We start from the raw sequence: 25,096 nt of genomic DNA, 5'->3' as shown, positions 1-25,096 counted from the left end.
TCTTGAGAAGCACCTGCTTCTACTCGTGGTTCACATCGCATGGGACCCAAATTATACCATGTAGATTAGCAAAATGGAAAACAGATCTTTCTATTAAAAAATATCGAAACTGAGAATTGCCAACGGGGCGAAAAACTTCATGTTTTTTACCATTTACTTATACTACATATAGTTTTAGAAGCCAAATTTTGCACACAAAAAAATATTTTTGTTTTGACGTGAAATTCAATGAATTTTGTTGAGCATTGCTATGGTTATGGGTAGTATGGCATTTTATAAGCAGTGTACTGTACTACAGTGGAAGTATAAAACTAGTCTGTTGTAATTACAGATATATCCACATGCTACTACAGATATCATCACCATGGCAATGCTGATTAAAATAAAGATTAAAAAACTTAAATAGAATATGCAGGTATAAACTTTTTATACCTCCATGAATAGAATGAATGCATTTGGAGAATGATTTTTTTTTTCTTTTTTGCAGTTACAATTAAGGTTGTGATATTTCTATCTTTATTCAACAGCAATAAAGCATAACTTTAAATTCATAGACAAGTCTTGTCTTATTCACAGTGGTATGAACTAGTGGTATGTTCTTCAATCATTAATACTGACATGCAATAAACGCAAGTGGATGGATAAAAATAGATTTTGAATTGCGTGCATCAAATTTTAATTAATTACACATGGTGGAATAGCAATAAACACTGGTGAATGTGAAATATTGTGCACAGAACCAACCAAAAAAAAAAGGCAACACACAAATCTCTGAAAAATGTGCTCATAAAGATGTCTTCAAAATTATCAGTTTAGAAGAAACTTTTAAAACTACATTGGGAGCCTGAAAGACAAATGTATCTCAATTTAATAGATGAGGGCGCTGCTTGAAAATTGATGGTTGTAAAAACAAATGCGTCTCTTTAATTATGAGGGCGCTGCTTGAATCTAAATGTCTGGTTGTAAAAACAAATGTATCTCAATTTAATAGATGAGGGCGCTGCTTGAAAATTGATGGTTGTAAAAACAAATGCGTCTCTTTAATTATGAGGGCGCTGCTTGAATCTAAATGTGTGGTTGTATAAACAAATGTATCTCAATTTAATTGCTGAGGGCGCTGCTTGAAAATGGATGGTTGTATAAACAAATGCATCTCAATTTAATTAATGAGGGCTTGAATCTAAATGTGTGGTTGTAAAAGCAAATTCACCTTAATTTATTTGATGAGGGCACTGCTTGAAAATTTATGGTTGTAAAAACAAATGTGTCTCATTTAAATAGATGAAGGCGCTGCTTGAAAATGTATGGTTGTATAAACAAATGCATCTCAATTTAATTGATGAGGATGCTGCTTGAAAATGTATGGTTGTATAAGCAAATGTATCGCAATTGATTGAGCGCGTTGTTTGAATCTAAATGTGTCGTATAAACAAATGTATCTCAATTTAATTGATGATGGCGCTGCTTGAAAATTTACGATTGTAAAAACAAATGCATCTCAATTTAATTGATGAGGGCGCTGCTTGAATTTAATTGTCTGGTTGTAAAAACAATTGCCTCTCAATTCATGAGAGGGCTGTTAAAAGCTACAGTAGGCAATAACCTCACTTGAAAAAACAACAACAATACATCTTAAATGCTGTTGGGAACTACATTTGTGGTCTACAAACATTCTTAGTCTCCCTAAGTTTATGTTCAACCGTTCACTGGTAGCATAGTGGTTGTTGCATCAGACTCATGACCAGTAGACCCAAGTTCAAATCCTACCTTAGGCTGAACATCAAAAGGGTCGACCCCTACCCTGGGTGAGTGTGCCACAGACTCAATGGAAAGGCCAATTCCACTGGCCGAGATTCATTCACTAATGATGCGATATTGGGGGAACCTTGGTTATGGTCCACAGGTGCTTGTGTTCGACCGGGCCTGGTTGACACCAGGATAGCCCATTAAATTGCCATTTGATAGGAAGATGGCCGCACAGCCCTGTCATGTTGTCCCAAATATGAATATGGTTTCTGTGGCAAAAAAAAAGTCAGGAGAAACAACAGTGACATTCAATGTCCGGAACTGTCGCCTAGCACAAAAAAAAAGTTTATGTTCACTTGAACACCAGTTGAGCATACTTTAATTGAGCTCCCCTAAGTTATTCAACTTCCATATCAATCAACAATTTAACTTTACAATGATTTGATTGGCTCAAGGCATGGTTGTTGTACTGAATCCATTGTTTTGGTTACCCAAAGTCAAGGTCCAGATTCATTTACTCCTGAATGAGACTAGTGGAATCTTGGATCAAAGGTCATCATAGTCTGGTTGAGACCGGGATAGAGTATTCAATGGTACTAGTAGAATAGAGCACCAAACATGGGTTACGTGACAAAATGCACTGTATATTCAAAATTGAATAGTGCTAAAAATGTCAGTATCCCCAGCATTCAAACACAATAACAAATTCCTACTTCACGATCAAACCAATCAAACCAGAACAGAAATTTGATTTCATTCGGTTTCATATGTATCACATAAAAAAGAAGTCATAAACAAAATTCTGTAGAAAATATTTGTATACTATTTATTTCTATATACAGATTGCAAATTAAGTTTCTAGTATAATCAGCATCAGATGCTTCCATCAGTTTCATGGTCCCCCCAAAGATAGCCAATTAGAAGCTTCTATCAGTTTCATGGTCCCACAAAGAGCATGTGTACAGTTTCTAGCCACCCTCCACTTCTGACAATTATATGCTGATCAAATTACCCGTAGTTTATCATTATTGGGACAAAAGTCAAGCAAATCCAAATTATGAAATCTTTTTTTAAAAAAACTAATTTTCTCATGATTATCAATTTTACAGAAGAAATAGTTTGAATAATTAGCTGGTTTGAATCAATGCAAAGTTACACAATGCATTGTTTTACTTACAAACAATGTGGTCACAAAAAATAGTTTGTCGATTATATGTTGCCTTCGACTGATAAACTCATTTGAAAAATAATAAAAAGATAATACATCCCTGGTCTTTTGGTGGGATTCAATGCAATATTACAATTATTTTCCTTCTAAAAACCAAAACCAAAACAGTTTATATTGGTATAAAAATTGTCGTATACCATTGGAAAATATTGACAATACTACTAAAAAGTACCAGGATGTGTTACATTCAGACTCACACAAAAATCCTAATATGTTTATGAAATCTTTGAGTGCTATAATATTGGTGATACAATTTATCAATTTCTATGCATTTTTCAATAAATGTTCCAATAATTTTGGATGTAGTTTTTATTGGCTATCAGTCTTGATGAAAATTTTGAATAAAATATGAAAAAATATTGTTGATTCTAATTTTTGAAAGGTGACAAATGTTTATGCTCATAAAGCTAAAAAGAAAACAAATTTAAATTTTGACAGAAATATTATTTCTTCTAACAATTTTTCAATTGTAAAAATATTTGTTCAAAACAAGTTCATTTTTTTAATTAATAAAAAAATATTAAAAATCTATTTTTTTGTAATATTTTACAAACTACAAATAAGTTTTTATGGATGTATTTTTGTGTACAAAAATGTCTGCTACTTTGTAACATATCACTTTCAACATTGATTGAAAAAAATTATTTTCAAATCTTACACTGTGATTTATGTTTTTACAAATACAAATCTAATGCAGAATATTTTGACCTCTACTTAACCTATTTTCCTTCTCTCAGTTCCAGAGAGCACATTGATGCAAGACATATTTGATTGCAACCATTTTTAAACCAGGAATCTTTGTATATGAAATTGCAAAACTAATCACTGATTAATAATTACAGATATGAAATACTGCTCATCTACATTCTACTATATTTTAAACATAAAATTAGTTTATTACAGAAAATAGTTGATATATTTCACTTTTATAAAATTAGATTAAAAATAAAATAAGATGCGTGATCTTTGACCTACGAACTTTGACCTACAAACTGACACCATCTAATTTTTCATTTAGTAAATTTCGTTAAAAATTCTTATTAAACTTGTTCACTTTATCTCGATTCACTTTCTATATAAGATGTAAAGATCCTCATATCAGGAATATACAACTGTTGGCCTATGCAAATATGACCATAGTCAGTTTCTACCTCAAAGTCTGTCACTTGTTAAAAATTGTATTATACTATCAACATATTTTATATTACAGAGAGTAAAATCTATGAAATTATCAAATAACATGATAAAAAAATTGCCATATGTCTAGATATATGTCAAAAATAAATTATTATAAATTAAAAATTACACTACATATCGTTCTCTCATTTTGATATTGTCATCAAAAAAAAAACCAACAGCATTGGAAATCAGTTTTAATTCAAGTTCAACTGCAATGCATGGCAAAGTTTGATATAACTATTGTGATAATCCTTCTGATATAAGATTTCAGGAATCTGTGCTTAGATTCAGATTCTAGTCTCATTTTGAGCTGATAACAAACAAACAAAAAAATTTGGGAGATATCAAACAAACACACAAACAAGATAACAAACAGAGAAGAAAAAAAAGTAAAACATTGGAGATAAGAAACACACATAGGAGAAAACAAACAAACATGGAAGATGACAAACAAACGAACATTGGAAATAACAAACATAGAAGATAACAAACAAACAAACAAACAGAAGATAACCAATGAACACATGGAAATAAACATAAGAGGATAGCAAATGAACAAACATAGAAGATAAACGAGCAAACAAACATAGAAGAAAACAAACAAAGAAACATTGGAAATAACAAACAAATAAACATAGGAGAAACAAACAAACAGAGAAGATAACATGGAAATAAACATAAGAGGATAGCAAATGAATAATAATAGAAGATAACAAAATGAACAAACAAAAACATACGTAGAGATTGTTAACTCAACCTAAGCAGAAACTTATCTAAGTCCTATTTTGTGTTTGGCTTGAAATTATCTGCGATAAAATAGATATGACCGTGAGATGAATTACGGCAAAATCTTAGATCGTAATTCCATAGTTTTCATTTCCTTCACTGCAATACGCAGATCTTTTTTTTCCTGGTTATCTTGCTCAATATTTCGAAAATGTTCTCGGCGATTAATCTCTTTGTTTCTCATCTGCATCTCACGCTCCATTTCTTGACGATGATTTTCTTGTATTCTCTGTTTCTGTTCTTCCGATCGTTTCAAGGAATTTTGGTGTTTGATTTCCTGAAAGGAAAGCATCAAGGAAACATGAATGTGTGTTAAAAAAAAAAAAATCTGTTTGCCCAATGATGATTGAATATCGGAGAAAGCAGCTCAGACCGATAAATTTAACATGTAGAAAATGGCAGTAGGTAATGGTAATTCAGGGTAATTAATACAACAACAACAACAAAAAATTACCAGTGATTATACAAATGTAGTCATAACACATTAAGGACCACACAATTGTTAATACATATGTTATGAACAGAAAATTCATGTCACAGTTTTTTGTCATTGTTTTATAAAATTTATAAATATTCAAAAAAACAAAATGAAAGACCATTTTTAATAAAAAACATGCAATTGCATACATTTTTGGAAAACAAATCAACAAGAAGCCTTTTTTCTTCCAGTGGGGTATAAATGCCTAAATGCTTAAGTCAGTTCACCAAAGGTTGAAGTTAGAGGGAAATCAACCATTAAAGCTTATATCAGAAAAACCACTGCTGATGAAAACTTTATATACGAGGAATCACAAATTGATATACTAACCTGTCGTCTAGCAATCGTATTGTCAATCTCTTGTTGTCTCTGTTCTTGTATTTCAGCTCGTCGCTGTACCTGTTGTCGCTTAGCTTCTAGTTTAATTGCTTCTCGTTCAGCTTCTCTTTTAGCGTAGTCATCAATCCGTGTCATGACTTGTGATGTGAGGGCTCTTTTTGTCTCCATAGTATTTGCAATAGTTTTCTCTTCATTCATGCGCCGTTCAGCGTCTTTCTGGAGCTGTTGTTGGTGTTGAAACCTGTCAACGACATACAAGTATAATTTAATATCACTTTCAAGTACTTCTATAACAATAAGTTTAAGTACACATTTAAGTACTCCTTAAACAACTCAAGTATAGTAAAGTACACTCTTAAGTCGTATAATACAAGTATAGTTACACTTTCAAATACTTCTATTACAATATATAAGTACACAGCGACAGTCTTTGAGAGGAGCAAACATTTGAGTTTCTGCTTTGGAAGATGATTGATATATTAATGTACCTAATAATTCTAAGCAATAAATGAAAATAGAAAATATATTGTGAAAACAGATTTACATGTCTTTTTTTGACATTTATAGTGTAACAACTAATTTAACATAATAAAATAAATTCCTGGCTTACTACCTCACTTTTAAGCCGTTACTGGAGCAATAAATTTGTTTCTTTTGGCCTTATTATTGTTAATATTATAATGTTTCTTGGTTAAATAAATATTGCAGTTACAACACATTTCATACTTTGTAATGTACATTATATAATATGAGGTTATTACGAGGATACCGTAAAATATGCACAAATACAGTACAGTGGGAGTATCGACCGACACGCAGCAGAGGTTGATGCGACAGCGTACTGTCTGAGTGCACACTTTGCGGTATCGTCGTAATAACCTTATTATTATATGTCCTTTCCTCCCAATGATACATCATGGGAATGCCAAAATAAAACTTCTTCTTTGTGTGGGGTCTGGCCAAACACTGGGGGCAGCCATGTTTGTTTTTATTATTTAAGGAAGCTTACATGCGTAACTGTTCCATTCTTTGAACTCGCATCTCCTGATATGGTAGAATGAAAATACCCAGTGCAATACTACAAAATCATGGCAAAATTAATTAAAATTTACTGTAACTTATGGCTTTACGGTGACAGATACCAGGCATTGTATGATTATAACACATGAAGTCAAGAATGTGTGGCATACCGGTACAACATGTTAATGTGAACACAATAAATAATGGAATGGCAATATTGCAGTATGAGACACTGTTTTGCTAATGATATTAATCACAATGTACATGTACAAGTAGTCATTCCTTCACTTTGTGAATGAAGCTATTTTGTCAAAATAGTGTCACATACTGCAAGGTTCTATTCTTTCCCGCGATCACAGTAAAGCATGCTCTTGCTGACATCATTATTTCACATTCATTTCTGCTACTGTAAAACCATTTCACTGTTTTGAGCTATTTCATTGTGTTTTCACGAACTTGGCAGGAAAACAATGAGTTCTATTGTTATTTTACATATTTACATGGATTTAATTTTAAAATTAGCGGATTTTAAATATCAGCGAAAGTAGGAAAATTAAAAACCAGTGAATAATTAATTAACAGTATTCATGAATATGATTCTAATCTCTTACCGGTGTTGCTGATCCCGTGCCGCAAGCTGTTGTTCCATATCCCTATCCCTCTGCTGTAATGTCATATCACGTTCCATTGTCTGGCGACGTCTACTTTCAAGATAACCATTTTCTTTAGCTTCTCGTGCCTTGTCTCGTCTTCCAACTCGTTGTAATGCTGGAGTATCCAATCCTACAGTGACTCTTTGTCGCTGTAGCTGTCCATGCTTCAATTCGTGTAACAACAGAGCTCTATCACCGTGGGCACCAGACTGATCGACAGCTTGAAATACAGCCGATTGATTCACCGGGCCATACATTTCCGGTTCTGATGATATCGGTTGTGATCGGGCTTCCAATGGAGCATTGAGAGACGTCTCCCGGAATCTGGTGACACCAGGCGTGGAATAACCCCCTACATGTCCACGTCCATGTGACTTCCACACCGGCCGGTCATCTACATGTGTTGCTTGTGTTTCACCACGTTTGGACTTTTCAATGTGTTCCTTATAGGCCACCATAATAGGTCCAACAGGTTCTCCGTTACGCAAGTGCTGTTGTTTCTCCCAGGATACTTGCCCTCGTTCTGTTGCGATATTATGGTTACCGGAATCAAAGTTTGCTGACCTGTCATCGGGACCATAATATTCCGATTCTGCTACTGATGGAGTGGCTGGAGCGTATTCTCGGTATTCATTTGCAGATGTTGCGACTCTTCCATGAGGGGTGTGGCCTCTGCTCTTCCAAGGAGGTCTATCTTGCAGAAGACGGACCTGGTTCTTCCAAGGTGGGGTATCTTCTAGTTGATAACCCTGTTTTTTCCATGGTGGGCTGTCTTGTAAACGCTGTCCATGGCTCTTCCAAGAAGGTCTATCCTGCGAATATTGCTCCTGGCTATCCCATGGTGGGCTGTCTTCTAAGCGATGTCCCTGATTTTTCCAGGCTTGACTCTGTTCAATATGATTAGGCTGGTACGTAGCATCTGGTTCATATACCTCAGACCATGCACTTTCTGTTTGAATTCCGACAGGGGCTTCTCTAAACGCACGCCCAGGTTTCACCGAAACACCACCATGAGATGACTGCTGCCAGCTTTTCCATGGCGGTCGTTCATTCAAATTTTGCTTTCTTTCCTGTCTGAAGTGTTGACGTCTCTGAACTTTAGGTGGCTGTGGTCTGATAGGAGTTCCATTCTGCGATTGCGGCATGTAATCCCCACGATCCAAAACATCAAAGTCCACAGATTTATACATAGGGATATCGGGGTCATACTGCAACGCTCTAGCTTTAGCTTCTAATGGTGGATTAAGAGCAGTATCCCGGAATGCTGTTACGCCTCTACTACCTGCTCTGGTCCTCGGCTGGGGTGTCTGTTTCCAGTTCTTCCATGGTGGGCGCTCATCTAGCTCCTCTTGTTTTTTCTTTGGTGTCTGGTAAAACAGTAACTTTGAATCCGTCTCAACCCCCTGGGTTTTATATAGCTCAGTGTCTATCATTTTCAGTCGACGTAAATCCGTTTCAGTTTGTTTATCGCGGTACAAATCCTTTTTCACTTTTTCTTTCACTTGTTTTATTTTTCTCATTTCTTCCTCATCCTCTAAGCGTTCCTCTTCTTCTGTCTCTCCATGTCCTGATCCGAATCCACTATCTTTGTCGGCAGCTGCAACACGGAATGATACTTTCCTAGAATCACCATGAGACAGCATTTTATGGTCCATTAGTTGCTGCATTACCTTCTGATTCAGCTCTGACTTCGTCAGATTTGTTCCGGGAATTACCCTCTCTACATCTTCCATTCTAACAGCACTGGGTTGTACAGTTGACGTTGCTACCGGCATTGCGTACATTGGCATTTGATCTGGGTAAATTGGAATATAAACATGCCGAGTTGGACCGCCTTTCAGTTTAACAACAGTATCGTAATCCGGTGGCTGTGGTATGACTGTTACTGGATACCCTGGTGGTGCCACAAGCGGGTATTCTGGATACCGGTGTAGATCAGCTCGTGCTGTGGCTGGCATCTGTAACTCCAATTTAATCCGTTCATAGAGATGTATAGGAATCCAAAGGGCTGTCTCTTTTGGCACAGTACTTGTTTTACCATCATAGAAAGTAACAACCAGATCATCAGAGTCAGACAGACCTGAAAACAAAGTTTAAATGGTAACATTTATAAATAGGCAGATAAACAAAATTCAGAGGGATTAATGAAAGTATTTATGAATTCTCATCTAATCATTTTTCAATTCACCTGTTAAACCAAATTAATTTTTACTAATTGGAATGCTGTAATATTTTCCTCCAAAATGTTTATCCAACTTTGTGCACATATTTGCGTATTTTTCAATTATTTCCTTGTTAACTTTAGACCAAACTAACACCATTTCCCTTTGACGCTAGTCAGGTCATCATTAAAAAATTATGTTTTAATTAAATTGTGTAGTGCCGATAACAAGCATTTCAAAAAAACATGTATATGAAGGTAGGTCAGATCTTTATTTTATCTGTCGTCATACACGTTTTCCCTTGTGCTAGTTGTTGATTACCTGTTTTTAGCAAAGTCTTCCCAAATCAGCAAAAATTGTGGATATTAGACTAACTAAAGAAGTGAAATCTTAAAAAAAATTAGGGAAAGCAATGTTCAATGCGATATTTTACTGTGATTTATCAAGCATAAAAAAATGGTTGCCAATGACTGTATCTGGCATGAAAAAAAACTTTTCCAAATAAATGATCATTTTTTGGGGTCACAAACTTATTAGTTAACATGCATCCTGCATAATTATTCACTGGGTTTTAAATTTACTTATTTGCCGATAAGTAAAATCTGCTAAATTATCTCCTTGTGAACATGTGAAAAACAATGAAATTTTATTGTTTCTTCGACAAATTTATGAAATTAAAACACAGTGAATATGATCAAAAAATCAAAATAGTGAAATTAAATGTCAGTGAATGTAAAAGTGCAAATGTATTTTTGAAAAAAAGTTCAGACATTGCCACTTATTATATCAAAGACAAGCGTCATTTTAAAAATTTGTTCCTACCTCCAGCGGATCTTTTTTCGACTCCTTCCAACACAGTACCAGGTGCGTACCTTGTTCCGTTTAATTCCCAGGGTGCTAAGACCTTGTCACCTGCAGCGATAGAGTGTCGCATTGCATCATGGTAGGCTACCAAGTCGTATATCGCTGTCTCTTGTAAACGTTGTTGATGTTTACCACCGCCGGGAATCTCATCAAACTCCACCAAGAATCGTCTGGCTGATGTTATCTAGATGGAACAATTTTTTGGGGTTAAAAATATGCTTTTATTTTAATTTTTTCTTGAAAATTAAATTGTTTGAAATTATGGAATAAGAATTCTCTCATGAAGTTACTCCACATTCGATGTTTTAATGTTAGAAATACACATAGCAGCAAATGTGTCAATTTTTTTTCACAAGCAAGTAATTGCAGTGGACCATCAGAAGTACATCTCCCAATCATATATTATATGAACAAAACAACTTAAACAGAAGTACAATTGCAGCCATTCTGAGAATTATATGGAGTTAGTTAACAAGTAGCCTGACAAGGTCGTGTGAGTTGCACCAGAACCCAACACACGTCTGACAGAACGATGTAGTTTTTCACTTCCCTGACGATTTTTTTTCTTGTAGAAAACAGTCTGTGATATTTGCCGACAATGCAAACACGGCTTTGCGTTCCCATGACCACCAAAATGAATATTCATTGAAACTCTTTGAAAAAAGGCGTGAACTTTGCGAATTCTCAGAATTGACCTTGTCGACGAGACATACACAATCCTGACAGGCGTTATTGATGTCTGATGCCGTTCGGTAAGTGAAGAAGCCACTCACACCCTACATGTCAGGCTAGTTAACAAGATGACTCGCAACTTTGCAAAAAACTTGTTTACTTTGTGGTAACCTGGCTTGCGATTATTACATCATATATTTATTCAAATTTTCATTAATTGATGACAACAACAAAAATTCCTAAATATTCATCCCCATGGAAATTTTGAAATAACTAATCAATGAAGACATCACTGGAGAATACAATGGAATTTTTTCTGTGCAAAGGTATTGTATTCATTGTTGGCATGGCAACAAGATAAATCATAAATTCCTTTGTTGCTACATTGTTTAAAAATTAAGTAGCAAATTTATTATTCTTGTTAGATGTATTGATTTTGGTATCCCCAGTAACAAATCACGCACAAGGGTGCCCAACATAGCTACATACATGATAGCCCAGAGTGTTTAAGTATGGCTAATATTTATATTCAGTCATTAGCTACTGATTTACACACCACCATTGATCCTACTACAGCAAAATGGGGTGTGTGCATAGCAATTAATGCATGAACCACAAGCAAACTATCAATGACCTTTAAACATGGTTATATCAATTATGTGACTGTCTTATAATAATATCATATTTGTTGAAATTTGATTATTAATACTGTAGAATACTTTATTTTTGCTTGGAATTTATTTTCGCTGAAGGGATGATTCCATGAAAATAAAATCCAGCGAATATACTTTTTTTTCCTATATTTCACATTAAACTCATCAAAAATCAGTGAAAATAAATTCCAAGCAAAACGCCCAAAAAAGGCTTTTCAGCAAAAATTAATTCCAGCGAAAATAAAGTATTCCACAGTAATAAATAAAACATAGCTGTTATATGCAATACACACATGTACAATGTACCTTCTTGCGCATCAACCCCTACATGGTGGTATTTACAATTGGCAAATTAATTTTATCTATGCACTTTCAAAACACAATAAATCTATGTGGTCTAAATCTGTAAAATATAGCACAACTATAGACCCTGAAAAGGATTATTTTTTGGGTTTATTATTGTACTTAGATTTCATTTTTGTTACAGCACAATGTTCCTCTCTCATTATTCACAACACATTGTATACAGTCCTTACAATGATATTCAAAGCAACCAAAGGTCATGACCTTAAATGCATGGATTGATTAGATGTATGTGATGCTTTGGAGATTGAATGGAGGTCATACAATGGCTGGTCAGAAAAATGCTGAATGTTGTGGATTGTACTTTATTTAAAAAGATTATTTGCGCTTGAAAATGACATTTGATTTACACAATGCAGAAAATAAGAGTTTTTTTTTCTCTTTCTAAATAATTAATTTTTGAGGCATACAAGGAACTCAACCTTTAAAATAATGATAGGTGTTAAAAAACATGTAATTTAGACATATTTTGCATGCATAGTTTAATTTCATAAACTGCAAATGATGATAAATTATTTTGAATTCGTTGCTGTACACTGATAGAAATGTTATTTCTTAAGATGCAATAAAATATTATTATTATTTTATTGAAAACCATTTGACTATCCAGAAGAACATCACTGAGTTAATGTCTGTCATTAGCGGAGAAGGATAATATCAAGGGATATTCTTACAACTGGCCGCAGCTCATTTATTTATGTTTATAAAACGTACACCCTATTATAAGATAGAACATATTTAGAAGATCCAGAATGTTGCATAACGCTTTTTCTAAGTTGGTGTGACTCACTTTTTAGCTGAGAACATCAGCCACATATTGACAACCATGATAACTATTATTTAAATTACTGTCTGATTTAAAACCAGTTACACCTGCTATAACTGTATATGACCTATTGCAAATTGCGTCAAAGGCTTGTATGATCACAATCACAACATGATTGCTCTCTATAATAGCAGACAAATTCCAAAGGGAAAGCTGTTTGAATGCAATTTTCAATCATTTGATCAGATGTTGATATAGGCGATGTTTGTCGATGGATGAACATTGAGAGTGAGCTTCCACCTATATAAATTTTATCAGATTTATTAACATTACCATACGAGTAAATTTAAAACTTACAGTGAAGGGCAGAAAGCTGGGGTCATTAGAAACATTTTATAAACAAAGATCAAAATAACTGTTGAACAACTATTAATATTAATGAGTTTTTTTAATACCATCCAATCAGCAAGCACTTTATTTTAAATAATAACTCTTCAAGCCAATCACCATTAAATATTTTTTAATTTAAAAGAAAGCTGATGATTGGCTTTTACACGTTTTTGATAAATATGATTCTAATCTAAGGTACAGCCTTCTGCTTTTCACTTTATCACAAACCATTTAACGATAACTTACCGGTTTTATAATCGATCCAATATAAAAAAATCCATCTCTTTCATGTCTACATATAACTTTCATTCCAACCATCAAAGTACTTGCAGTGACTGAGAATTTGTCATCATCGACTAAGACAACATCTTTAACGTATCTGGGGGGTCGATATGTCTCCCACGCAATGTTTGGAAACTTAACAACCGAATCGGAGGAGATAATGATGGTTCCAGGTTCATCTATAGGTATGACTGGCACTGCGAAGGGGTTATGATCTAAAGAAGTTTTAACACTACATGTTTTTACGACTGGCTCCTGTTGTGCGTTCTCAATGTATGTGGATGTTACCGCTACAGGTGGGTTCGATAATGAAGACTTGATGCTTGTATTTGGAATATCACTTAGTTCAGGATCATATGTTTTTATACTTGAAACGGGTGGATTGTCAAGAGTTGTTATAACTGATTTGGTTTTCAAAGGTTCAGGATTATATTCGTAGACATCGGTGACAATTCTCTCCCGAGCATGGTCTTTTCGAACAACTGCCTTAACCTGTTCGATTCTTCCAGTCGTGGATACGCTGATGACATTGAATGTACCTGCAGTCTGTATCGCTAAACTTTCCAAGAAATCGTAGGAAGCGACATCAGCATGTGTGCCGGTAAGGTGAATGACATGTAGCGGTCGACCCTGGCTAGCTAAAGCAACTTGCTGTAAAATTACAGTAGCTTGTTGGTCCGGTAAGCCATCTGACACAAGACAGACTGCTTCACAGGCGGGGTCAGTAAACGCTACCAACAACGCATCTAACATATTAGACCCTGTTTTCGACGCCAATTTATTTATCCATTCATTCGCCACTGTAACAGTTTGTGGGGTCAGTCTCACTTGCCTGTCTGCCCACGGTGACACTTGGTCGGAAAATTCAACAATATTAAAGTGACAGTCGCCACGATGGAACGCTCTTGACAGTAGAAATTCAAGTAAATGTTCCTTTACTAATTGTAAATAAGTGTACATACTTCCAGATGTGTCAATAAGAAATGTGACGTTTTTCTCTTCCAGTTCCCCGAATATAGTAGGAACACCACTCTTCCTCAACACAGGAACAGCGGCCATCTTGGAAACCAGCACGGTCGACCTCAGGACTGACTATGGACTTAGTGGTACAATTGTCGTCAAATCAAACCAAATCTACAACCCCAATTACGTCGTCCGCTTCTATTATACCTTGTGACTTACGTGGATAAATATTGGCTGATTTGGTCACTATAATATTTCGCTGGTAACGAAGACCCAACCATAACGACATCCAATCAATTAACTATCCGGACAAACGAACCGAGCTGTTAGCGTAAATAAATATTCAAGTTGCTAGGGTGTCCTGTTCCTTGTTACTAACACCGCGTCAACAAAACCTTGCATTATGGGTACACGCATAATATTTAATAAATAATATTGTCCACTGCAGCAATCGTCGATTAGTATTTTTATGGATTAGTAAAAAATAACACGAATTTATAAGTGAATTTGAATTACAATTTAGACTACGAGACAAAACATACAAGTGTAGGTCAAAGGTGAAATTATTCCGTTTCCGATTGTTAGGCGATTTTTACCGACAATTGCCGATAAGCCGGTGTATCGGCCATTTTGTCTGTTTTTGTGTGCGCCGACTCGGACCCGTATTTCTTTCTTTTGCTGGAATCCTGTCGTGTTGGCAGTGATATCGTAGGATGTCCTCTCTTGCTAGATTTAGATTGCCCGTTTTGGCGCTGAGATCGCTTAGACGGCAGGCGCCACAAGTACAACAAAAGCGGCAGTAAGTACACAAGAAAACGAGTAGAATGTAGTCGTGCTGCAGTCTGTAACCCCACACTGAGGTCACGTACGTAAAGTCCTGTAGGCCTTTTCCGAAATTGCGATAAATTGATTCTTGATACTTGTAAAGCATGGACTGCATAAATTAGAAAGTTGAACAGCCCCCTTTAGTATATTTATAAGTGTTTTTTTGAACGATTATACTTCAACTTGCACAGACCTAAATATTTCTACTTGTTGGGGGTGGGGGCGCAGTCACGCATAGAGTGACATGTTTGTATCCAGTATTTGCTCTTTTCTGAAATAAACACACTCGATTTACGCATTCACTTCCTCACCATATACTTGTTTCGCATGTTACATAATTAGTGATCCACCTTGTCATGTTCTATATGCTAGAGATGTAATATTCTATAACAGTTTGTTCGGGCTCCATAGCTTCAATCCTAACCCTGCCCCTCCAGTGCCCCTTCCCTCATTTACATTGTATATGTATCTCGTCAGGACGCATATACTGTAAATGCATTAATTATTCACTGGTTTTTAATTTCGCTAATTAAAATATACTAAATTAAATTAATGTAAACATGTAAAATAACAATAAAACTTATTGTTTCTCTGACAAGTTCGTGAAATTAAATGTCAGTGAAAATAAATGGTTTTACAGTAGTTATTTGGAGGGGCATGTACAATCACATTGGGGGCTGGAGTGTAGGGTTAAGGTTCGGGGTAAGGTGGGGCCTCAGGGAACCATTTCCAAAATCTAATGTAGGTTCTGTGTGTTTGTACATTTGGTCAAAATCTAAATAACATTGAAATGTTCAAAGTCTATGGATACATGTAATTACCAGTATATCAAATGTTCTTGAATTTCAGTAATGCATTGTAAGGTCTCAATGTATTGAACACTGAATCTACTCCCAGTGCAGCAAAGATATTCCCTTCATCTTTATAAATATCTACATTTTGCAATTCAAACTGGAATGAGAGGTTTCTATTGGTTGACTGAGTACCACTAGAATATTCTCAAATGTCAAATGTAATACAATTTATAAGCAGTTTTCAAAAAGTGATACATTGTACAAACATTATGAATAAATTATGCAAATTATATGCTTATTATTAGGCATACACACTGTGCAGCACGTTGATATACCTCATTAATGACTAAAACACTTTTTCCCCCCACAGTGGTTCACTACTATATAGAGCATTACCAGTACCACCAAGGAAACACTACTGGACTGGTGAGGCTATTATGGGTTTGATGTGGTTTTGGATTTTGTGGAGGTTTTACCATGATCCAGAAATGGTTATTGTAAGTATGTCTTACCATGCAACTCAGGGTTCTCCACGAGGGGTTTTTACAGGGCGCCGCGCCCTGTTATCTGAAATTGGCGCCCTGTTTAAATTGTCAGCGCCCTGTTATATTTCCTGTGCGCCCTGCATGGTCCCAGACAAAGAATTGTTTACAAATCAGGCCAACACTCATTGTCTTCCGAAGATGATTCATCGTGCTCAGGGTAACTGGTTCATTGTTTTAAGGTGCAACTGTGAAAATTCCGGTTTGTTATCGTAGCAGGTCACCGTGAGGTGATAACACCACCAAACAAAAAGTTACAAGTTTTTTCAACACGATTAAAAATGAACATGCGGCCTAGAAAAGTGCATTACCGTACCCATATTTTTACTGCCAGGGTGACGTCAAATATATAAAATCGTTATCGGTAAAACCATTCGTTAAACATAAGGTCTATGGTTAAAACCATGGAGCTCCATGTTAAAACCATGGATGTAGTACATCCATGGTAGCGGCAACATCGTCACCGCCGAGTGGAACAAACGACCAACGCAGCCGACGTACCATCACGGACATTGCTGATCACCAAGAAGTCCACACGAATGCTTGCTTGAACATGTAAATGTTTATATTTAAATGTCACTATTTAAAGTTGAATTTTCTTTAAATCACGATTAAAAACCCCAGTAAAACGGCCATGCTTTCAACTCGCATCATAAGTGGAGGAAATAAATTTACTTGTGTTCTTTTGGAACAAATATTCTAATTGGTTGTTTTTCGCGTCAATGTGTGGCTTTGGCCAATCAAAAGCATCGTTACATAGTATCAGGTGCACACAGTAAAATGAACTGTTTCCGGGTCATAGCTGTTTTCAACGAAGCAGACATCAAACTTTCGATTCGAATGAAAATTATTCTTTTAAGTATGTATTTTTTTTTTTATACCTAATTCTATTATTTTTGATAGTAACTGTTAACTGCAGATCGAAAATCTTCTATTGTGTACATTTTATTTCGTTGGTTTTTGGTGGCATTCATGCAAGTTTTTTAATGAATCAATTACGAACGTTTGTGCGACATACATTTTATTTTGCTTCGTAAATATAAATCATAAATATAAATTTTTGCTAAAAATTAAATAAAGCATGTATGTATCTATTTGGGAAAATAAATTAACAAACTTGTTACGTCTTTTTCTGGACGTGATCGTTACTTGTAAACAACTGATGTCGCCGCTTGAGGAATCGTGAGGCTGATTGTACGTGCTGACATTTACTTAATAATAGCTCTTCAAAATTCCTATTCATTTTGTAATAATAAATATATATTATGCATATGTAATAATATATGTAGATTAATGGATTTTTTAGTTTCCATTTTTCAACATCCTTGCCAATGATGCACGTTACAAATGTGCCACGCCCACTTCACATTGGCGCGCCCTGTTTAATTTTCAAACCGTGGAGAACCCTGCAACTGTTGTAGCTTAATTTGCATATAATAATGATTAATCTCTTGAATCTAGAGAAAAGGTGTGTGTGTGTGTGTGTGTGGCACTACAAGTTAGTGAACACACATCCAACAAGGACAGGGAGGTATTTGTCTGTTGAAGACTTGGGGCTGGGAAGTATTTATATATTTGTCCGGCAGTGGGACTTGAGGCAGGGACACATTTGTCTGCTTGGGACTTTCAGCTGGAAGATGTTTGTCTGCTAGGGGCTTTGGCCATGAGAGAGAGGTATTTGTCTGCCAGGGGACTTTGGCCATGAGGGAGGTATTTGTCTGCCAGGGGACTTTGGCCATGAGAGAGAGGTATTTGTCTGCCAGGGGACTTTGGCCATGAGAGGGAGGTATTTGTCTGCCAGGGGACTTTGGCAATGAGAGAGGGGTATTTGTCTGCCAGGGGACTTTGGCCATGAGAGGGAGGTATTTGTCTGCCAGGGGACTTTGGCAATGAGAGAGAGGTATTTGTCTGCCAGGGGACTTTGGCAATGAGAGAGAGGTATTTGTCTGCCAGGGGACTTTGGCCATGAGAGAGAGGTATTTGTCTGCCAGGGGACTTTGGCAATGAGAGAGAGGTATTTGTCTGCCAGGGGACTTTGGCCATGAGAGGGAGGTATTTGTCTGCCAGGGGACTTTGGCCATGAGAGGGAGGTATTTGTCTGCCAGGGGACTTTGGCAATGAGAGAGAGGTATTTGTTTGCCAGGGGACTTTGGCCATGAGAGGGAGGTATTTGTCTGCCAGGGGAAATGCAACAGGGAGGTACAACTTTCCTAGTGTAAAATAAAAATAGAAACCTACTTGTATATGATGTATGTACATATGTAGCCACCTATCTTGTGTAGTATTTGTCATTTTGACTTACAATTTGCAGGGTCATGGCTATCCTGATATCTCCAAATGGACAGATGAAGAATTAGGAATTCCACCAGATGATGAAGAATGATTTTTTTGTAGCGATCTTTTAGGTAATGTCCAAGTACTGTTTTCTATGATGGTTGCCAGATGAGCAAAACGTCCGCTCTGAAAATAGCTTTATCGGGCTAGAAAATTTAATTGCATCATGAAAAACAAAACAAGCAGCCTCTCGGCTGAGATAGCTCCGCTGTTAGCAATGGACATTTCAATTAAAGAACAGAAGATATCATTAGAAAATGAACAATATGTATAGTATCAAAGCAATGGGACTTGCTGTTTTCAACAAGAATTCAAAAATATCCTTTTTCATCATAAATGATTGTGGTTTTTAACAAGAAGTCGAAAATATCACTTTTTACCAAAAATGATAAAAATATTCATCAAAATTAGAGAATTTAAGATATCATCATGAAATGAACAAATTTGAGAGAGGTCCACATGTAGTACCTATATATGTAATATCAAAGTAATTGGACTTGCGGTTTTTAACAAAAAGTTGAAAATATCACTTTTTACCAAAAATGACAAAAATATTCACCAAAATTAGAGAATTAAAGATATCATTACAAAATGAACAAATCTGAGAGAGTTCCACATGTAGTACCTATATATGTAATATCAAAGCAATTGGACTTGCGGTTTTTAACAAGAAGTCAAAAATATCACTTTTTACCAAAAATGACAAAAATATTCACCAAAATTAGAGAATTGAAGATATGATCATGAAATGAGCAAATCTGAGAGAAGTCTACCCAAGGTACATATACACCAAGTATCAAAGCATTCAGGCTTGTAGTTTTCAAGAAAAAGTCGAAAAAGTAAACATCGACAGTCAACAGCGGAGCTAAAAATTGGGAAAAACGTGTGCGCAGTTTTTCTGCCATCCTAGATTTTCTTTTTCTTTTCAATTTTGCTTTCACTCATACACAGATTTTATTCAATATGCGCTCAATGTATAATAGGTAGTTTCATTTTCCTGTTCTTGTTTCTTTACAGGTGCCTGTAGACCAAATATACTAATATCTGATCGTCTTTGTGACATGGATTGTTTGCAGTATCAGGAAATGAAGAACTAGACAGCCTGCTGTATTGTTTTATTTTCTCATCCTTGTTTTGTAAATAGCTATATTGAGTGAATAAAAAAACCCAAAAAATCAAATGTTTTTGACTATCCCATTAATTTAAGTCAGGTTGAACACAAAACAATGTATGTGGATACATTTGTAATAAACTTGGATCAAATAAAAAACAGCTGACAGCTACGCAGTCTTATTATATTGGACTCTGGGATCATATTAGGAGTTGTGATTAGGGTCATGTTTAGGGGCTTGGGATTAATGTAAAATGTTTGAATAACTGAATATGAAAGAGTTTGGAGATTTATTGTATTTGCTCTATTGCACAAATGAACCCTAAATTGGATTTGGCATATACTGAATCTATAAAATGTTGCTAATTTTCAACATGGATATGACATGTAATTTACGCAAGTGCTACTATATAGCGAAAATATGGTGTTGCAGGAATTAAATGTATTTATGATTAGCCTTAATTTGGTCTTGGTTCAAAGTACTGCAGTAATTTCGAACAGAAGCCAATCTGTGAATGTTGCCACTGTATTCTAAAACTTAGCTTATGGGAAACCCCAAAACAATCGTCAACAATCGGGACTGCTAAAAATTGAGATTTGAATTTGTTATGCAATTCTTGTATATTCATGCTATCAAATATTTTGCAAAATAGTTCAAAAGTACATTCAATACAAAATGGACATTGTCAATTTGCTGCTGTGTTTTATAGATGGATGTGCATACTTAGTATAATATAAAAGTGCTTAAAATTTTTGATAATTTGCATCTAATTACATAAGGAAATTGATACCGTAATTTTCACTATGTTCAATTACCCACCATAGACTAGTCAGTCAAAATGACTATTTTGAGCTGCAGGCATTAATCTGCGATTCAGCTAATGACGGAGAGAGAAATCTGGGCCAGGGGAAGCCCCATGACTTTTCTCCCTCATCACGTAACATGTGATGAAGGTCAGCGTCATCTTGCCTTATGTTCACTCACTGTCCACACTGAGTGTGCATGAAAGAAAAACAGTGCGGTTCAGTCAGCAGTTTCTAAGCAACTAAACTTTCTGAGGTACTCCTGTGACTGTTAGTAAAAGTAAGATGCGGTGTCTGGTAGGATAACATTTTCTTATTAGCGGCCATGTTCTTCTTTTGTAATGCACACAAAAAAACTTGCGTGACACATTTGACCACTTTTGCAGGGCTTCATTGTGTCAGTTTCAATTGTATTTCGTTCCACTCATGCGTGCCTTGTTCATTTCTTAGTATAGTTAAAATGGACAAGAAGAAAGGAAAGCAATCCAAGAAGAGCTGTTCACCTCTAAGGTTGTCACCCAAAAAGTCGACCAGGTTCTTCCGGGCTGGAACCCCCATAGCAAATGTCACCTTTGTTTAGAATGCATTCTGGGTTTGGGGTTTTGCCATGAGGGCGTGTGCTTTAATCTGAAATATCTCCGTAAACCACGCTTAGTGGTGATGCGCGAAGTTATCAGTCCTAGTGACCTGATGTTCATACCCTTACCCTAAAGCAGCTACTCTTGGTAGCGTCGTGGCTTTCTGAATCCCAGATGGCAGGATCCAATGCAACACAGACTGCACTTGGTCCCACAGATTGCTGAATGTGGCAGAGGGCACACAGACAGTGTTGATGGGCGGACATTAGTCCCCTATGGAAGAATTTAGTCCTAAGACGCTTTCCACTGGACCAAGCGCTATTTGATCGATGCAGTGGTGGGTACTGGAGTCTTGGGCCAAACCTCACGCCCACACTTGTAGTTCCAAATACTACAGGTTGCAGACGTCCAATTCTGGATCTAATCTAAATCAGTATGTGCTCCTCGATCGGTTCCGCATGGAGGTACCAAACACTGTTTTACCCTCCGGGCACCATTTTGATTAGTCCATACATGTTCACCAGGTGGTGCTTCTGTTGTCGGTACACATCAACTCGTACCTAGATGACTGGTTGCTACACAATTAAAACGAGGGGTTGTTGGCTGAGTAGGTAAAGCTAACACAGGATTTACTACACCAATTAGGCTTTCTATTAAATCTAAAAAAAAGTCCCATCCACATCTGTCACATCAGTTGGTGTTTCTGGGCATGGAGTTCTACACTGAGTCAGGCTTCGTGCATCCATTGCAGGCTCGTTGTCAAGCAATAAACAGTCTAGCCGCACGTCTAGTCAGCGCCCCTTCTGTGTTTCTCCACTGCACAGTCATCTGGTGCAACACACTTTGTTGCAACACTGGTCTCTCGGACCAAGCAAGGATGCCTTGCCCTGGTGGATGGCAATTAACAACCTCAAGCAGTGGGTCCCATTGAACCCACTCACCACAGCTATGACTGTGATCGAAGATGCCTCCCTCACAGGTTAGGGAGTACACTTAATTAACGAATTACATTGGATTCAGGTTCGCCATATCAATTGGCTCAAACTGAAAACAGTGCACTTAAACCTGATGCATTTTCTACCCATAGTTCGGGCCCCTGATCTTGCTCTTCACAGACAACACAGCGATGGTCTCCTACATCAACAAGGAGGGGGAGGACCAAATCCTCATCACTGTCAACATTGGTGCCTGGAATACAATGTGGAGCTAACTGCACACCACCTTCCAGGGGTACGGAACAGACAAGCGAATGCCTGCTTGCGCCGTCTCCAATTCTAGAACACGGAGTGGCAGGTACCCCAATGGGTAGCCTCCAGACTGTTTCGGCTGTGGGACAGTCCCAAGATAGACCTATTCGCCACACCCCGGAATGCCAATCTCCTGAAGTACATGACTTTCTTGCCGACTCCAGGAGTATGGGCCATGGACGCATTATTGTTCCCTTGGACCCACATGTACGCCTTTTCAACCGGAGCACACCTGCATCTTGATGCTGGTGGTGCCTAAGTGGCCAACCAAGGCCTGGTTTCCACTACTATTGGAAATGTTAGTCGAGACACTGGTAGTGCTTCTGAACATCCCAGATCTGCTGTCCCAACTGAACGACACACTACCAATGAACCCAGCAGTGTACCACTTACACTCATGGAGGCTTTCAGTAGACTCCCACAGGCGGCAGGTTTATCTGTTGTTGCTGGTGCTAACACATGCTCCTACCTCCTACCTATTTTGTTCCACTACAAGGGTCCCTACCTACACACCTTTGATGATACAGACTTATGAACAGGTAGTCAATATTTCTAAGCCACATTGTGTCAGACAACCGGCATCCAAAGTGGAACTGTGAACTTGAATCATACAGAATAGCAATTGGACACTTTTACTTATGTAATATGTCTGAAAGGAGAAGATACACCAAGACCAAAACACAAATCCAAAACCTTGACATTATATTGTGCCCCACAATAATATTAACATGCTTAATCCTAACTCAACATGTGATTCCATATACAGAACACACCCGGCAGGACCAGGTGATACCTACAACAATCTATGATACAATATATGGGGTAACGTTGCTACTGGGAAATAAGAAAGCTCACTGCTACTACAGGGATAACGAGTCTCTACCTAGACTATAGGTATTTATTCCCTGATAATGGGATTTAAAGATTACTCATTGGAATGTGCAGTGTCTTACCAACAAAATTGAACAAGTGAAACTCATTGTACAGGATGAGAAACAAAACCCTGATGTTATAGAGATTACGGAAACGTGGCTCAACAAAAACTATGCAGTTGCATTTATTAAAATGGATGGCTATCATTACCCACCAGAGAGAAAAGATAGGTCATATGTCGCACATGGTGGGGTAATTAATTATTTCAGCACACGCTTTGATTATGATCGGAGAGATGATTTAGAGTCTGGGGACATATATGAAAATATATGAAAATAGATCAAAACCAAACCCAAAAAATGCACAACAAATCCCTGTTATGTACAATTTATAGACCTGAACATGACAGAATTCCTGTGTGGTGTGAAAAATGTGAAGGAGAACTTGACAATTCTTATATGGAAAACAAGGAGATTATTATCATGGGCGACCTGAATATTGATTTATTGAGACAAAACAAGGTTCCCCATTGTTGGAATGATATTGTGGAGAGTTTCCAAATAACACAACTCATTACTGATCCCACAAGAGTAACAGAAACTAGAGGATCACTCCGTGATCACATGTATGTGACAAATCCTCAGAATATGATGAAATTCAATGAAAATTTCGAAAAACTGCCATGGAATATCCTGGAAATGTTCAGTGAAGTCGATGAAGCCCTGGATACTTTTACCACCTTAGTTGAAGAAGTTTTAGATGATTATGCTCCATAGCGGAAGTAACATACACAGCCAGAATGAATATCAAATGACATTTTAAAAGCAATGCATACCAGAGACAATTACACTAAGGTACATGATCACATAAACTATAAGATCTGGCGCAATAAGGTGGTTAATATGATAAAAACTGCAAAGCGTGAATACTACATTAGTCTATTTGATCAAAACAAATCGAATAATAGGCAAACTTGGAAACACTTTAGAGAACTTGAACCTAAGCCCACTATTTCCCCTCCACTCAAACTTGAAGATGGGGAGGCAGTCTTAACGAATCCCAATGAGATTACCATGTTTTTCAACAACTACTTTAGCAACATTGTATCTGAATATCTCACAGAAGTCAACCCATTTCAACCTGATTTCGAAAAATTGACAAATTTTGTTACATCTAAAGTTCCGAATTCTGATACTTTTACCATTCCCCAAATCACGCATGAATTCGGTCTGAAAGCTTTACAGGACTTAGATCCTGGAAAATCTATAGGACCAGACGGTTTGTCTTCCAAGATACAAGATTAGCAATTGCTAACGGTGTGACCAAGATTATGTACTAAACGATTTTCAAACCAATGAGAAAAAGGTAGAATCAGCCCTATTTTCAAGAGTGGCAGCTCTAATGTAAAGTTTAATTACAAACCTATCAGCATTTTATGTGTACT

The 25,096-nt window shown here is 36.6% G+C and overlaps 2 protein-coding genes across 2 annotated transcripts; one reads left to right on the top strand and one right to left on the bottom strand.

Moving 5' to 3' along the window:
- Positions 1–2,546: 2,546 nt before the first annotated feature.
- On the bottom strand, positions 2,547–14,882 carry LOC100372388 (uncharacterized). The gene is made up of 5 exons (XM_002738792.4): positions 13,546–14,882; positions 10,414–10,639; positions 7,388–9,509; positions 5,748–5,997; positions 2,547–5,216 (listed from the first exon to the last, which is right to left on the bottom strand). The coding sequence occupies exons 1-5, from the start codon at positions 14,638–14,640 to the stop codon at positions 4,992–4,994; spliced, it is 3,918 nt and encodes a 1,305-aa protein (XP_002738838.2). The 5' UTR covers positions 14,641–14,882; the 3' UTR covers positions 2,547–4,991.
- Positions 14,883–15,133: 251 nt separating this feature from the next.
- On the top strand, positions 15,134–20,219 carry LOC102803124 (NADH dehydrogenase [ubiquinone] 1 beta subcomplex subunit 2, mitochondrial-like). Its single transcript, XM_006821534.3, has 4 exons — positions 15,134–15,343; positions 16,534–16,660; positions 19,017–19,110; positions 20,057–20,219. The coding sequence occupies exons 1-3, from the start codon at positions 15,258–15,260 to the stop codon at positions 19,086–19,088; spliced, it is 285 nt and encodes a 94-aa protein (XP_006821597.1). The 5' UTR covers positions 15,134–15,257; the 3' UTR covers positions 19,089–19,110; positions 20,057–20,219.
- Positions 20,220–25,096: the final 4,877 nt, after the last annotated feature.

Source organism: Saccoglossus kowalevskii, chromosome 12 (assembly GCF_978046115.1).
Source record: "Saccoglossus kowalevskii chromosome 12, keSacKowa6.1, whole genome shotgun sequence".
Taxonomy (NCBI): domain Eukaryota; kingdom Metazoa; phylum Hemichordata; class Enteropneusta; family Harrimaniidae; genus Saccoglossus; species Saccoglossus kowalevskii.
This window is presented reverse-complemented; position numbering and strand designations above follow the sequence as displayed.